The sequence below is a fragment of the Ursus arctos genome, unplaced genomic scaffold (genome assembly GCF_023065955.2).
Source record: "Ursus arctos isolate Adak ecotype North America unplaced genomic scaffold, UrsArc2.0 scaffold_19, whole genome shotgun sequence".
NCBI classification, from domain to species: Eukaryota; Metazoa; Chordata; class Mammalia; order Carnivora; family Ursidae; genus Ursus; species Ursus arctos.
The window spans coordinates 28,406,542-28,423,065 of NW_026622863.1; the positions used below are offsets into that span (position 1 = coordinate 28,406,542).

A 16,524-nucleotide genomic window follows, 5' to 3' on the forward strand; every position below is an offset into this window, starting at 1 on the left:
TGCAGATAAACAAAAAAACGGAGTCTGTGACAGAGCCCAAATGAAGAGTGGAAGGAACTTACCGGAACTCAGACAACCTGCTCAGTGGCAATGCGAGACTCGAAAATCAATGTTGTGAAGCCATCTAATTTTCCTTTTGCTAAATGAAATGATTAAAAGACTCTAGGGCTTGGAGCACCTGGGGGGGGGTGCAGTCAGTTGAGCATCCAACTCTTGGTTTCAGCTCAGGTTGTGATCTCAGGCTCATGGGATAGAATCCCACATCAGGCTCCACGCTCAGCATAGAGTCTGCTTAAGATTCTCTCTCCTTCTTTCTCCGCCCCACCCACCCCACCCCACGCTCTCTAAAATAAATAAATAAATCTTAAAAAAAAAAAAAAAGACTCTTGGAGTTGGAAAGAAAATATCAAATTCTAGTTTCTCTGTCAGATGACAAGATTAAATCAGCATTTCCTTTGAAAGTCTAAGCACTGACTCTGGTTCTACCCCAAAGAGTTAACTTCAATTAGAAACAAAATAAAAACAATTTCACAAAAAATTGTTCAACCTTTTTTTTTTTCCAAACAATTACCTGACTTTTATTAGCCAAGGGAGAGCAGCTTGAAGAGAAATAACAAACATAAGATACAGCTTTAAAGTCCTTAAGTACATCATGTATTTATAATTTAAGTATCATTTTTAAAGGCCACTTATCCATCAGTTCATTTAAATGTACCAACTTATAACACAGACCCACTGATCAACTAAGTTAATGTCCACTGTCCTTCAGCTCAGGAGACTGTCCTTTGTATCCGACCTTGGTCTGAAATGGCATCAGAAAGGATGCTGTTCAGTGGTTTAACGTTAACACCCTGAAGGTAAACACGGCTCTGGAGGCAGGGGCTTTTCTTGAAGAAGACTTCCACCTGGCTATGTGGCTCTGCACGATGGCCCTCCTACTTCCCAGTGACATCCATGCCATCCACAGCCAAACAGAAGAGAAGCAAAGGCTCAGGAACAGCTGGTGTGGTGGCAGTCTTTGAGGGGAACACGCTCCAGTCTAGTCGGGAATGGCCTTCTGGAGCCTCCCTCCTGGTGGAGAGCTTGTCATCCAACATTTATGGAATCCTCTGGGATTTGCGACAACTCCCATCATCTGTTAAGTTCAGAACGTGCTTTCAAGCAGGCAGTGACATCCACACCCGGTGGGACACACCTCCTGGGTCCGAAACCACTCCATCATGTGGCTGGTATGCCCACCATGCCCGCAGGTCAGGCAGAAATTGGACGATCCTCGTACCGCCACGTGGCAGATGGCACACTGGAATGTGAAGCCTTTGCAGATGGCACACTGCGTGCCACGGACCTCGCTCCGGCAGTGGCTGCAGTACACGCCAAACTCTGCAGACAGTTGGAGATGGCCGAAACAAGACAAATGGGAAATTAGTTCTGCAAAAGGAAACTGGGCATGGTGAGTAATGATGTCTTCATCTTAGGAGCCTGCAGGGATTCTTTACAACAATGATTCTCTCTCTTTTTTTTTTTAAACAGCAGAAGCCCTTCTTCCATAATCTCACTAAGTCTTACAAAGACAAGCTGCTGTCACTGCAGGCTGGGTGCAGGGGGTCAGTGCAGGAGATGCCTGGCTGTTGGGAGGCCTGGTGTGAAAAGCCCAGGTGATGGCTACGTCTCATCCTCTCCTACGCCAATGGCTGCAGGGGCCTGGCTCATAGAGGTGGCCACCAACTGTTTGTTGACAGAACTGAAGGACTCAGTGACACCCAGCAACAGCTGATCAGTGTCACAGTGTCTTCCTGACTTGTACACCGATGACCAAGTGGCACAAGATGTGCCGAGTCAGGACCCTGCGGTCAGGGCCAGCTGGTCCCCAGGTCCCTGGAAGAGACCCCGAGGGCTAACCCCACCACCCGCACATCCCAGTGCACCTCAAGCACGACTCTGAGTCTGGGCGGCCTATGTGGATCCCTGTCTCCCCTGCCCAGCTTCCAGTGTGCCACCCCAGGAACAGGCCTTCCCATGACTGTGCACTCTCCTCCGACAGCACCCTCGGCACCTGGCCCCGCCTGGAGCCTGCCGCCTCTGCCGGCCTCTGGAGGAAAGGCTGCTTCGGTCTGGAGTCCCAAGGAGCGCCGGGGCAGGAGAGGCACGCCCCATTACTGCCTGAAGACCATTACCTCTCCCCTGAGGAAATGCCACCTGGCTTCACCATCCTTGCCTCTTCTCTGCCCTCACCTATGACAGTGTGGATACACCCCCAACCCCCGTCCCCTCAGGACTTCTGTTCTTGGTTCTCACTCTTTCTCTTGACCCGTTTTTGGCACCATCCCTCGTGCCTTCAAAACCCACTCCCAACCCTGTGCACACCTGGCCTCCCAGGTCCTCGCCCGTCCTGTCCTGTCTTCACCCTTTCTGGCAACAGGTGCCCCTGGGGCCAGCCTGAGTAACACGGACCAACATTATCATCACTTTCTTGCAAGTATCCCCAACTCCCTCCACGGTACCACCAGCAGAACCTCCAGCCCAGATGAGTGCTGTCGGCTGCCTATGCCATGTCTGCCCTCAGCGTTCCTGAGGGAAGGCGCACCGGCCAGATGCGCTTCTCACTAAATACACGACAACCAACCCACGGACTCCCAGGGCGGCACCGTCTCCCCGAGCACTCCTGCACAGCCCCTGCTCCCCTCTCTCACCTGCTGGCCTCCCCTCTTCCCTGGAAAAAGAGAAGCCTTAATCTCCAGCCACCAAGCCTTCAAATTTCCCTACTTGCTCCTCTTCTCCTTTCACCTCCTGCAACAGAGGAAGGCTCCTTTCTTGTACCTGAGCCAGTTCCTCTGCCTCAGGACAAATGGCAGTCACAAAAATGTACCAATAAAGACTTTTAAAATTCATGGTAACTAAGGAAAAATGTTATGATAGCCCTACTTCAGGTAAATCCTGAGGCAAATTAGATGGGTTTGATAAGTTTGGTGAAAAATAGCCATGTCTTGTCCATCTATGCGTAACTTTTCATGTTAGGTAAGACTTTGGCTTTTGTTCTTGTGAAAAGCCTAATTAGTTTAAATTTCTTAAATTTCCTTTACTGGTTTTATTGGTTGGACAAGATTCAACCTTTAAAATTATGAGAATGTAAAAACTGCACATTCAATAAATTGAATTACGTCTTTAAAAAGGGGCTGTTCTTTGACATTTGAGATAACTGTAAATGTAAACTTAATTATTCTCCAGATCTATCTTGGTAAAATTATTAAAATGTCATCTCCCTGAAAAACTCAGTATGTCATTAGTAACTGTGTTTCTCCATACTGTCAGCTTAAATGTAACCTCCAAAATCATTATTAAGACTTTGAACTAATATTTCATTTAATTAATTAATGAATCATTTGGGGGGATGTGGCCAATTTCTAAGTGGATATAAATTCACAAAGACAGGAAATACAAAGACGCTAAGTCACTAAGCATAATTTTAATATTTCTCTCTTGCCTCTCACTGTCCTACATAATGGAACGGCCGTTAGTTGAGAAGGACAGGCACACATTTGGGCCATGCTGGTGTACAGACTAACTTTTGCCACATTTGGAGCTACAAAGGGATGCAGAGTTCGTGTGAAATCACAAGCTGTCAAGGTGTCTTTTACAGGAACACTGACAAACTGGGGGAATCTCAGGGAAGGAAGCAGATGACCACAGTTACAGGCTTTGCAGGTGAAACCCAGCAGAGGCAAAATGGATCACTCCTGGTTCCTAATGGACAAACTAATAAAGACAATAAAAACACACCTGGCACGTAAATGATCAAATTATGATTCCTAAGGCTTTATGAAACCTCCAGGCAGGAGCCATATCCCAAGTCTTAGCACCATATGGCCCTACATACAGAAGAGCTGTGTGTATTAATTACCATCAATTACACAAATGTAAATAAAACCAACCAAAAAAACAAGACGTTAAATTAATAAATGTAGAAGCAGAAAATGGCTGAACAAAATTTAGATGAGCAGACGCACGCCTCTGAGGCAGGATTTGGGGGGCAGGTCAAACACCTTGCCTCTGCCACCAAGATGACCAAGCGCCACATACCACAATGGAAAAAAAACAAAATCAAAAATCATCTTGTAATGGAGACGGTTTATTAAAAACATATTCTGTCTAGCACCATCCCCTCAAAAAAATGAAGCCTTGAGCCCTTTCTATAAATCTAACCCTTTAAATGAACAGAATTTTATCCCTAAAATTTGCCACTGATATGGGATGACCCTTGCAGATGTGGTAAGTGTGAGGGGAAATTGCTGCTTTTCCAGCAATTTGGAGACTAACGGTAGCCCTGGTAACCCTGTAGTATTTTTCTCTCAATATCTGCTGTTTGCTAGATTTGAGCAGTCTAATTCTTCCAAAGTAATAAATAATAAAGATGAAAATACTTAATGCTTTTGTTTGAGTCTATCTTTCCTATCCCCTTTGAAATCTTGCAATACTGTTTGTAATGGTATTTGGACACTCTATTCATTCTTCAGGATCATTTAAGTCTTCATGAGTTCCTGTTTTACTTCTCTGACTGGATTATTCTTTCTGACACCATCTCCCCTAAACCACACCTCGCGTTTCCTTGTATAGCCAACAGAACCTGGCATGACGCTTATAACTGATGTCAGTAAGAACGCCTTGTAACAGTTACCTATCTCTGTGATTCGTACATTTTCCTGAAAACTAATTCTAAATGACAAATTGCTCCAGGCCTTCATTACTCTCTCTGATACACTTTAATGCACTTAGATGCTCTGAAAAATACATCGCCCAAATAGCATTTTGCATCTTTGCGTTTCCTCAAGTATATACACCGAAATAATCCATATTAAAACAATCCTTGTTATTTGATATCTAAATCTCTGTATTACTCCGGTTTTTTTTTAAAGTGATTTTAAGTAATCTCTACACCCAACGTGGGGTTCGAACTCACAACCCCAAGATCGAGAGTCACATGCTCCACCGACTGAGCCAGCCCAACACCCCTTGTTTGGGTTTTTTAATTGAAACTACATACATACAACTTGAAGAGTCAAATAATGCTATACGTCTGATTAACAAAACCAGCATTCCCTTCCACCCCCTCTCCCGTCACTCCCGGGAGGAAATCCTTCCAACGCATTTAACTTTTTGTTTCTACCTTCTATCTCCAAACACCCCTTTATGAAGCCAATTCTTAATTTCCACATTTAAGCATTATCTCAACTTTCCCGTGGAAGCTTCTTTCACTCCCCAATCCCTCTAGCCACACACATACCCCATCCCTCATCTTCCCCATGCAGTTCCATTGCTACTTGGTTAGATCAGCGTTCTGTTTTTACATCATCTATCTAGGTGAACGTTATTCAAGCCAAGCCACACACCATGACCACTCTTCCTTTCTTGCACGCTTGGTTTTTCTTAGTAACCGTCTTGTTTTTGTTGGCTTAGTTTGCTTATCATAATTGACTTGCAAACCCTCTCTCAAATATCTGAATCTCTATAAATATACTGGACACTGAAATCCACTAGCTATTTTTCTAACTTTCTCTTCTTGGACACAATGCTCCTAAAACCCCAACCTGGACGGGTCTGTCTCTGGGTCTGCCACGCGCATCTCCCTTTACCGTCATCCTGACATCCTGACTTCCTGCCTTCCTGGATAGGCTGAAAGTTTACTTTCACCTGTGACGGATCGTTTGGAGCAGGATTCTAGGTTAGAAATCATTTTCTGGAGAATTCCAAAGGCACTGCTGCATTGCCCTCTCCTTTCCAGTATCTAGTTGACCACTCCTGAGACATGTGGTGCTGCCCATATTCCTTATCCTCTGTATGGGACCTGCTCTCTCTCTGGAAGCTCCCAGGGTACTTTCTTTATCCCGGGTCTTTGTTCATTCACCACACTAGGTGCTTAGTGGGCCCTTTCAATCTGGAAAGCTGTTTGACTTCTCTGGAGAACGAAAATTCCTGATTTTCTGTTGTGATAGAGGAAGGGTCATTACCTGCTCTGCACACTAGGAGCAGGGCCCTGGGGACCCTAAAAAGGCCATCAAACAATACTCCTGTGACTGGTCCCACCTTCGTGCCACTTCCAGAGGTGCCAAGCATCACTAAATCCTGAGCCATCGGGAGTGGAGGTGGGGCTTCTGTCATGTGTGGTACTGTTTTTCTGCCAGTCAGTTCAGGCCCTGTAAAATCAGTTACCACTAAGCTATATGCCTCCCTGGTCCCAAATGCTATCAACAACATGATTCTTTTTGCACGGTTATGCCTTTTCAGGAAAGCTCTGGATAGACGCTTTGTGGTGGGGGAGGGGTGTCAATGTGTGGGAGAGAGAGGAAATCAATGTGTGTTCAGACACACACACACACCCACGGCGGTCTTCCACATCACCCTTTAAAACCCTTCTCTTAGCTCCTTTCAGATCACACTCTGGCTTTTCTTCAAAACTCACCGGTGTCTCCTTCTGAGTCCATCTCTGGCTCTTCACGTAGACTCACGTTGCAGGTACTGGCTTCTCTCAAGGCCCGGAGTGGGTGGGCTCTTGCTCTCCCTGTACTCTTCCTCCCCACCCCCAGGTCCCAGGTCAATATACCCATTCTCACAGCTCCAGTACCACCTACATGCTGAAGATTCTCAAAATTGCTAGTTCTCGCCCCACGCTCCACTTTGGGCTCCAGACTCACATCTGGCCACCTACATGACTTTACGGTCTGGCAGCACACACACATCTTTGGCTGTCCCAAACAGATTTTAATTTTCTTAATTTTCTTCCAGCCTCTTCTATCTTAGAACATGGCACCACCACCTACCCACTTGCCCAAGCAGGAAACCTGGGAATCATCTAAGCTCTGTCCCTTCCTCTCAATCCCACATCCAATTTGTTAGCATATTATGTGGAGTCTACCCCTAAAAAGTACTTCCAATCCACCCCTCTACCTCCATTGAAATCGTCCGAGACTAGGCCGTCGACCTTCCTCTGAGTACCCTAACGGTCTTCAAAGTTCCACCCCACCTTCCTCCAATCCTTTCTCCATGTAACAGCCACTGATTCTCTCAAAATAGAAACCAGAGCATGTCACTTACCTCTTAATACCCTTTGAAGCTTACCATCAGACTCAGAATACAATCCCAATTCTGTACCATGACTTGCAAGTCCCTAATTATCCTACAATCTAATTTGGCACCCCTCTTCCCGCTCACTGTGTTCTAGCCACAGATGGCTTCTCATCCCTCGACCGCAGCCCCTCAGAAAGGCCTTCCCCGCACACGGCCAGACATCACCTGAAATTCTCCCTCCCTGCTCTCCCTGCGCCAACATCCTTTTTGTTTGTTCATAAACACTGATCACAACCTATAATTATTTAATTGTGAGTTCCATGAGGGGAAGGAATGTGCCAGCACTGTGCCTCACAGGAGCTCGATATGTCTTAGTTAAATATATGAATGAGTACCCCTCCTTCGAATCAATATCTGAGTACTGTATATAAAACTTAGAAGAGAAATGTAGTCTTGTCATGAAATGCAAGGGTTTTCGGAAGGTTGGAGCAGACTCAAAATGCTTCAGAAATTTCTGCTCCTAAGTGAGAAGCTAAAAGACTTCACTCCAAGTCTTCTGTTTACAGACAAACTACATTATAGGACCTTTCACAGAGCAATGGGAAAAGAAAGAAATGTGTATTCACCAATCCCTTTGTGAGGATCAGGAGGATAGGAGACAAACTTCAGCACCTCAGCTCGTTTCTCTCTCAGACCCCAGCGATAGAGGATTTCTCCATAGCATTTCTTAAAGTCATCAAATTGCTGGGTATTGGCGGGGTCCAGAAGCCTGGATAAAACTCAAAAGATTTCCTGTCAGTTCCTTTAAGAAAAAACAAGCTCGATACCTAATGAACTAATTAACATACCTCTCTTACAGCAAGAATCTTGATTTTGGGGAATCTAAGCATTATGAAATTGCAGCTCTCGCCTGGGAAGGCTGTTACCTTTTATTTTTATCATGCTGATCACGTTCCCGTTCACGGGGATCGCTGTAGGTAAGGCTCCCAAAGCGGATTTCTTCTGGAGAAGACTCTCCCCAAGGTGAGGAGACATGTTCTGCCTCTCTTCCCGCTGAAGCAAATCAAATGGGAAGGGAAAGGGAAATCAGAGAAGGCGTGGAAAGTGTCTGAAAACTCTCATAATGCAGAGTGTGCTCAATTTAGTCACTGGAAGAAAAATAAACTGGGCTGAAGATGCTGAGAAATATAACCAAGCAGAATTCTTTCCTAGCCTTACCTTTTTATCTAGATATTTACTGCTAAGGTAACTTGACAACTAAGTACACACATAATGATTAAGCAGCGTTATGGTACAGTGATATAGAATATTAGATAAAGCAGTCATTATTGATAAAGACTTTTTAAATGACATAAGAATGCTCATGATAAAATTAAAAACAGAACACAAAATCATATATATAGAATGACCCTTCACACACACACACACACACACGCAGATTGGGAAAAAATGTTTTGGAATGTTAATAGACATTATTTCTAGGTGGAGGTTCAGTGATGATTATATACTTTTTTTTTCCCACCAAGCATGTATTACCTTTTTTTTTTAAGATTTATTTATTTATTTGAGAGAGAGAGAGAGAGAGAGACTATTCATGTGCACATATGCACGTGCAGGGGAGAGGGGCAGAAAGAGAGGGAGAGAGAGAGAATCTCTAGCAGACTCCCCGCTGACCACAGAGCTCGATGCGGGGCTCAACCTCACAACCCAGAGATCATCACCTGAGCTCGAACCAAGAGTTGGACACTTAACCAACTAAGCCACCCAGGCACCCCCATGCAATTACTCTTATAATCAAGAAAATTAAAGGAACAAGATTTGTCTTTTCCACCCCATTCCCCTAAATGGGTTTTCCAGGAAAGAGAAACGTCACTTTGTGAAACATTTAAAAATTTCAAAACATCTTCAAGTTTCATAGTTTTAAAGCCATTTTCAATATAATAAAAGAACATTCCTGACTTCTTGTGCAAATGGTACTGGTAAAATGTTTTTCTGCATGACACAGAATCACTGTCGGCAAAACAGTGATATTCTCTTAGGAAATTATTTGACACTGTGCTTACTGGCCACAAACTACTGCTTTTTGTTTGGGTCTTTTTTTTTTCTTAATACCTTCTGGCTCTTCCTATCAAACTACTGGAACTACGACTTCTTTGCCTGCCCTGCCTCTAACAGGCTCTACCTCCTACTTCAAAGTCTCTATATGTGTAGCTTCTACTCTAGAGACTGGGAAACTACATCACCAACCTCATTCAAGTTCTATACAGGATAAGAATAAATTCTAAGGAAAAAAAAAAGAAAAGAAAATTAAGATAATTTTTAAAAAGAAATCTCAAAAATCTGGAAGCCACAAACACACTTATTCGTTAAACAGACCTTTATGGCCAGCTGGAATCAGGCTCATCTTCATTTCTCTACAGTGAAAGGAGGCAAGTGGGAAGAGACAGCTAACAAGAAGTGGCAGGTGACTGGAGTGGTGTGGGGGACATGTGAGGGAGAAAAGATGAGGGCTGGACTAAACCGGGTGAACACTGAAGTTCCACTGTCAGTCTCTCAAGGTTACGAGTTGAAAAGCAACCCAGCCAGGCACAAAGACATACCAGAACCTGGTCTGTTCGAGTCCAGGCCTTGCTAACTACAGCATCCCCATCATATTAAATTGGAAGAGAAATGAGCAACAAGGAAGATACAGAGTGCATCTATCAACTCAAGTTGACACAGTTAACGAGTCACACACAGTTTTTACAGTACTGGAAATCCAGCTTGGCTAAGTCAGCTCCATACCAACCTATGTTCCAGCCACCAGTGTTGAGCCCTGGGTCTGACATGCTTGAGCAGGAGCCCGAGGAAGTAAAGCTGGGCTGCAGGACAAATAGGAGCAGTGTCAGAACACGCTTCCCTTTAGGAGAGGTCAGACACAACGCACAAGGCCACAAGCTTACATATCGGCTGTGAGACACCACAAGGTTAGAGGAACGGCCGGGAAAGGGTCCGAAGGGGTTGGGTATTCCCTGAGGCCGAGACTGGGCTTCAAACACACTGCAGAGCATGGCCAATGTCTGGACATCCCGGAGTCGGCAGTAGTGAGCCAACCTGGAGGAAAAGAGGAGAGAAAAAAGTCAAGAGAAGAGATACAGGAAGGATAACTGTCACAACTGTGGTGGGTTGCTGACACAGGGGTAGAATTCTGCCTTACAAAACCGTTGGGAACCAGGGCTTTCTACACATCCGGCAGCTTGCACTTTGAGTCTGGCTAAATTTGTTTTGGAGAAGAATGTATCCAAGTATTACAAATGAGCTGGATAACCCATCTGAAAGCCTTTGGTTGGCATCCAGACATGGCTCAGACCTGAATGTAGCTTCTCCAAGAACTAAGTGGATTAAACTAACATCTGAATGAGGCCATGCATGTGCTCTTGGTCTCCCCAACTCCAAGAAGAATCACTCTTCACTCGTAACCTACACGAAGGCACTGTACCACCAGCACAGTATGGAGAGCTGGCGATAGAGTCAAAGGTGGAATTATGAATATGAGCTACTAAATAAGAATAACAAGGAATATTTTTAGCTTTTAGGTACTCACGTCCTCTTTGCTCCTTTTGGGACCACTATGCTAGGATGTGAGGTAGGGATCAGAGCAACTTGGCCTTTGTGATAGAATGATACTGATACTTTCCTACCAAGCAATGTATGGTATTTCTTAAAAGTGTTTTCATACCACCATATTTGAGCCTTATGGGATGTGGATAGAACAACCATTATCATCCCTGCATCACCATGAGGCAACTGAAACTTCAGCATAGGTCCCAGGTCCGACCTCAACAAGTAACCCAAGCAATCCTCCACCTGAAGGAATTTGAGCTTCTCTGTCTCTCTGTCAGGCTCTGAGCCTCACAGTTATGAAGGTTCAAGTGGTAAACCATTTTCACATTGTATTTCCAGCTTGCCACATTTCAGTGCAATAAATCCGACACAAATTCAATGTTTCCATAAAGTGCCAAAGTGGGTGAACATATCATTACCCTTGGAAAACATAGAGTCAACACGGAATTAGAGAATCTGCTCTTGGGGGAAAAAGTCTATAGCACCCAAAAGATTTACCATTTCAAAAGTTCAAACTCCTGTGTTCAGACTGGTGTGACTTATGGGTTAAAGCATATATCTCTAAAGGACACATGAGTCTCAAATCCTTGTTGTAAATAACAAATACCGTATACTTCCTTTTGCTATTAAGAATTTAGTTCTGCACAGAAATTATTATAGCACTAATGGGAAAGATCTCACTTTTTCCCGTTCCTCAGACCTCTTTGATGAAAACACTGCAAGGGTTTAGAGACCTAAAATTTACATCACTCGCTTTCCTCACTTTTAGCTCTCAAAACCTACAGGGACTCCAGCAGCTGTCGCCCAAACGGATGTCGAGCCCAGGGTGTTTCCAAATCTGGGTCAGACTTGGGACCAAGGCAAAGATCTGTAGCAACTGTAGCCAGCGACCAAACCTGGAACAGATTGAAGAGAAACCCTCGAAGTCAGACTGGTGAGGACAGGACCAGGAAGCATGAAAGAACCCCACCTCTCCTCCACACACAGCCTACAGCCTTGCTGTTCTGAGGGCGATAAGAACTGGGAATATTAGGCCCCCTTCCAGACACACTGAATCAAAATTTGCATTTTAACAAGATTCTCTGGGGACTTTAATGCTCGAGAAACACCAGTCTTAAAAACTTTTATTAAGCAAATTTCAAAGAAATGACACCATACATTAACTCGAAGGGGTTGTCTCAAGTGACTTCTGTTGCCTCATTAGTGAACAGGCACGGAGAGGAAAAAAAGCATCACATTTCAGATCTGTCCTTTGCCCAAGTAACGGAAAACTTTGTTGCTTTCATTACAAAAGTTTCAGTATACTCTCAAAGCTAAAGAAGAATAGGCCAGGACAAAATAGACTTGACTTTTTGTTGACATCAAATCTGAGGAATATCTCCAAACTTGAAATCTCACAGGGCTTGGGGCCATCAAGCAGAAACTAACATTCACTAGATGTCTATTAAATCCAAGATTTAACACATGCTAATATTAAATACATTGTGCTGTCAACAGAGCCTCCTTCCCTCCACATTTTTAAAAATGGAATACTACCTGGAAATCTTTCTTAGTAGCAATACATCACTGTGTGCCCACTACCTGGATAACACTATACTAGACTCTGTGAGAAACTTAAAAGGAAGAAAATACGGACTTTAATCGACAAGTCTATAATCTAAGAAAAAAGAATAAACAAAAATACTGAAAAATGGGTAGAGAAACACATCAGATATGTGAAAAATCAATTAAATTAGGTGGCACCAATATACTCAAGCACCAAGTATTGATTAAGACAAGATACATGAGGTTTACTTTCATCTCTATCACCAATGACCCACCTGAACAGTTGCTGAGAGAAGTTAATGTCTCTCTGGGATAGGACAGGATGTTTACTACCCTGGCTGACAATTTAGGCATGTTACTTCCTCACTTTTTAAAAAAAGATTTACTTATTTATTTTAGAGAGAGAGAGGGACAGAGCACGGGAAGGGCAAAGGGAGAAGGAGGGAGAATTTCAAGCAGACCCCCTGCTGAGTGCAGAGCCTGGTGCGGGGCTCGATCTCACGACCCTCAGATCATGACCTGAGCCGAAACCAAGAGTTCGAAGCTTAACCGACTGAGCCACCCAGATGCCCTGTTACTTCCTCACTTTTAATATACATTTCCTAAATGGCTTCAACAGGAATAGTTGACATTTGGGTTTATTTCTGCAAGTCTTTGCAAAACAGTAGACGCACCATCATCAACATGTGGGTAAAAAAGAACAAAAAAACAATCTTCAAGCATTTGCACTGATGCCATTTCCGTCCCTTTACATGTACCATGCCACAAATGATGACAATAATTACAGGAACAGAGTGGCAACTGTCCCACATATTGGATATTTGCCATCCAGCAGAGATAGGTATGGGAGTTTTACATATATGACCTTATTTCTTTCTCATAGTAAGTACTAGAATCAGGACTATTTCATGGTCAAGGAAATTGAAGTTCAGAAAGATTAAGTGCTGCCCAGGATCACACAACATTTTTTTTTTTTAAAGTAGGTTTCATACCCAGCACGGAGCCTAACATGGGGTTTAAAAATCATGACCCTGAGATCAAGACCTGAGCTGAAATCAAAAGTCAGATGCTTGGGGCGCCTGGGTGGCACAGGGGTTAAGTGTCTGCCTTTGGCTCAGGGCGTGATCCCGGCGTTATGGGATTGAGCCCCACATCAGGCTCCTCCGCTATGAGCCTGCTTCTTCCTCTCCCACTCACCCTGCTTGTGTTCCCTCTCTCGCTGGCTGTCTCTATCTCTGTCAAATAAATAAATAAAAATCTTTAAAAAAAAAAAAGTCAGATGCTTAACCAAACGAGCTAGCCAGGCGCCCCTCAAAGATTTTATTTTTAAATAATCTTTACACCCAATATGGGGCTTGAACTTACAACCCCAAGATCAAGAGTCACATGTTCTACTGACTGAGCCAACCAAGCGTCTCGCCCACAATTTTTTTTTTAATTATAAGTGAACTCTACACCACACATGGGACCTGAACTCCCAATCCCGAGATCAAGAGTCACATGCTCTACTGACTGAGCCAGCCAGACGCCCTCTTGAAACAAAGCAATTTTTTTTAAAGATTTATTTATTTATTTGAGAAATAGAGAGCACCAGCAGGAGAGGCAGAGGAAGAGGGAGAAGAGAATCCAAAGCAGATTCCGTGTTGAACTCAGAGCCCAACACGGGGCTTGATCTCATGACCCTGAGATCACAACCTGACCCAAAACCAAGAGTCAGATGCCCAACTGACTGAGCCACCCAGGCGCCCCTGAAACAAAGCATTTTTGAAAGTATAAAAACCCCAGCACAACAGAATTGAGAGTCCAAAAGGCAAAGGCACAGATAGGCACATTTATGTGTGTAACAATCACCACGGTATCAGAGTAGAAATGTAATAAAAAATTTTTAGTATGTGCTTTAAGATCTTCTCAACTAAACTGTAATAAGAGAAAGACCCAAAGGGGGCCGCCTGGCTGGGTGGCTCGGTTGGAAGAGCATGCAACTCGTGATCTCGGGGTCATGAGTTCAAGCCCCACACTGGGGGTAGAGATTACTTAAAGAAATAAATATTTTTTAAAAAAGAGAGAAAACCCAAAGGATTTAGAAAGCTGCTCTAGCCCTGTAGTTTGGCAAAGAAAGTGGGAGAGGAATTGCAAAATAGGAAGCAGGCCTTGGAAGGCCACTAACCCAATATTGTGCAGCGAAAACAATCGGCTCAAAAAGCAAACTTCAGATGGCCATCAGAAAGGATGTACAATACCTGGACAAGGTCCTTCCTTCCAACAAGCAAGGCAGAAGTGGCATTCTTCTGGCATGTTTCCTGAATATCATTCACATTCAATCTGAAATGTAAAAAGAAGGAAAAAGTTTATTTCTAGTCTAACCTCCTAAATCAGGGACCCCTGGTTTAACAGACAAACTAAAAACTGCCTCTTGAGTTGTCACCCAAAATGTTTAATCCATGTTGGCCTCAAGCTTCAACCTTGCTACATAATATGGAGAAAAAGCTTACCCAACAGCTCAGGCTGTGGGTTCATGCCTGGGGAAGGTGAAATTGTTCACCTCTCTAAAGTCAAGACAGGAAGCCAGCCCCAAATGTCAATTTGGCAACCAGCTTTTCTGTGGATTTCCCCAGGCTTAAAGGTTGAATAAAAAGGAATTTAAATATGTGCAACACTGTGGTTTCTAACACAAAGAGTGCTGTGCTGCGTATATATTACAAAATAAACACTTTTTGTTACGTGTTCCAGTTCAAGAAGAAGGGTGACCACAGGCCAGCCTCTGTATGCCTGTCACTAGCCTCCCAACTCCCTTCAACCAAAGTGGCTCTGCTTTTAAGTGTTTTACATATCAGTATGGAAAGCAGAATTCTGAGGCTGTTCCCAAGATTTCTGTGCCACCCCCCCAACACATTTAATATAATCCCCCCCTTTAATTATGGGTGATATCAGTGAATACTGATGGGCTACCACACCCAAGATTAGGTTATTGAACAGTCCACTCTGAATGTGCCAAAAGGGAGATTATTGTAGGTGGGCCTGATCTAATCAGGTGAGACCTTAGAAAGAAAGTGAAGCATCAGAGAGAAACTCCTGCTGGTCTCACAGATGAAAATCACGAAGTTCTATGTCTTCAAGGAACTAAATTCTGCTAACAACCTGAATGAGCTTGGGAGAGGACTCTGAGCATTGGATAAGACCACTACCTGGCCACCTCTACAATTCAGCCTGGTGAGACCTGAGCAAGGACCCAGCTAAGCCATGCCTGGACCCAGACCCATGGAAACTGAGATAAGAAGTGTATGTTATTTTAAGCTGCTAAGTTTGTGGTACCTTGTTATGCAGCAATAAAAAGCTCATACACTGGTGTCCTCCTAAAACTTCTTCTGAAGAAAGGGTTCCAATATTTACTTATTTTTTTTAGAGAGAGATAAAGACACAGAGAGAGAGCATGTGCAGGGGGGTAGGGGTGGAGGGGCTGGGAGAGGGAGACAGAAAATCTCAAGGAGGCTCCACGCCCAGCACAGAGCCTGACACAGGGCTTGAACTCACCACCCTGATATCATGACCTGAGCTGAAATCAAGAGCCGATCGCTTAACCGACTGAGCCATCCAGGCGCCCCAAAAGGGTTCCAACACTTTAAAAAAAAGAAACAGGGGCGCCTGGGTGGCACAGCGGTTAAGCGTCTGCCTTCGGCTCAGGGCGTGATCCCGGCGATCTGGGATCGAGCCCCACATCAGGCTCTTCTGCTATGAGCCTGCTTCTTCCTCTCCCACTCCCCCTGCTTGTGTTCCCTCTCTCGCTGGCTGTCTCTATCTCTGTCGAATAAATAAATAAAATCTTTAAAAAAAAAAAAAATAAATAAATAAATAAAAAAAAGAAACAAAACCACGTGGATTACAATGACCGTGTGATAAGCATGGCAGACTTACATGTACAGTTCTCCCAGTGATTTGTGAACAGGAAGAAGACACGCAGTGTCCTGGATGATAACCTTCCCAGCAGCCTTGATCGGTCGATTGCCAGAGTCCGATCCCTCACGCTTGCTTTTCCATCTCCTGGATTTCTGGGGGAGACGACGAGATATAACTAATGGGGACTTTGATGAATGGAAACCTACAGTCGCAGAGCACATCAGAGTTGGGGCATTGGTTATTTGCAGAGACTTTGCATTACATCATGCCCACAATTATATGAATCAGCATCTGTAGGAAATAAAAGGATGGCAAAGGGCATTGAGCTCTTGGTTCCAAAATCCTAACAGGAAAATATGCACCTGCTGCAGTGCTACATACATTGTGCAGGTGCCCAAAAATAGATACCTTGAATCTAGAATT

At 44.1% G+C, this 16,524-nt stretch overlaps 1 protein-coding gene across 6 annotated transcripts in view; it reads right to left on the reverse strand.

The window, feature by feature from the left end:
• Window positions 1-548: 548 nt before the first annotated feature.
• WDR59 (WD repeat domain 59) overlaps window positions 549-16,524 on the reverse strand; it is an 80,965-nt gene continuing 64,989 nt past the window's right edge. For 4 of the 6 annotated variants that reach the window (XM_026495225.4, XM_044382508.3, XM_048223661.2 and 1 more), the window contains 8 exons: window positions 16,120-16,253; window positions 14,448-14,529; window positions 11,446-11,558; window positions 10,002-10,152; window positions 9,848-9,920; window positions 7,986-8,112; window positions 7,686-7,828; window positions 549-1,380 (listed from right to left, as the gene is read on the reverse strand). In XM_026495225.4, coding sequence (XP_026351010.1) covers window positions 1,145-1,380; window positions 7,686-7,828; window positions 7,986-8,112; window positions 9,848-9,920; window positions 10,002-10,152; window positions 11,446-11,558; window positions 14,448-14,529; window positions 16,120-16,253 — 1,059 coding nt within the window. In that variant the 3' untranslated portion in view covers window positions 549-1,144. Of the gene's footprint in view, window positions 1,381-6,002; window positions 6,189-7,685; window positions 7,829-7,985; window positions 8,113-9,847; window positions 9,921-10,001; window positions 10,153-11,445; window positions 11,559-14,447; window positions 14,530-16,119; window positions 16,254-16,524 lie in introns of all 6 variants that reach the window. The other 2 variants (XM_026495223.4, XM_044382506.3) reach the window with 1 other exon arrangement.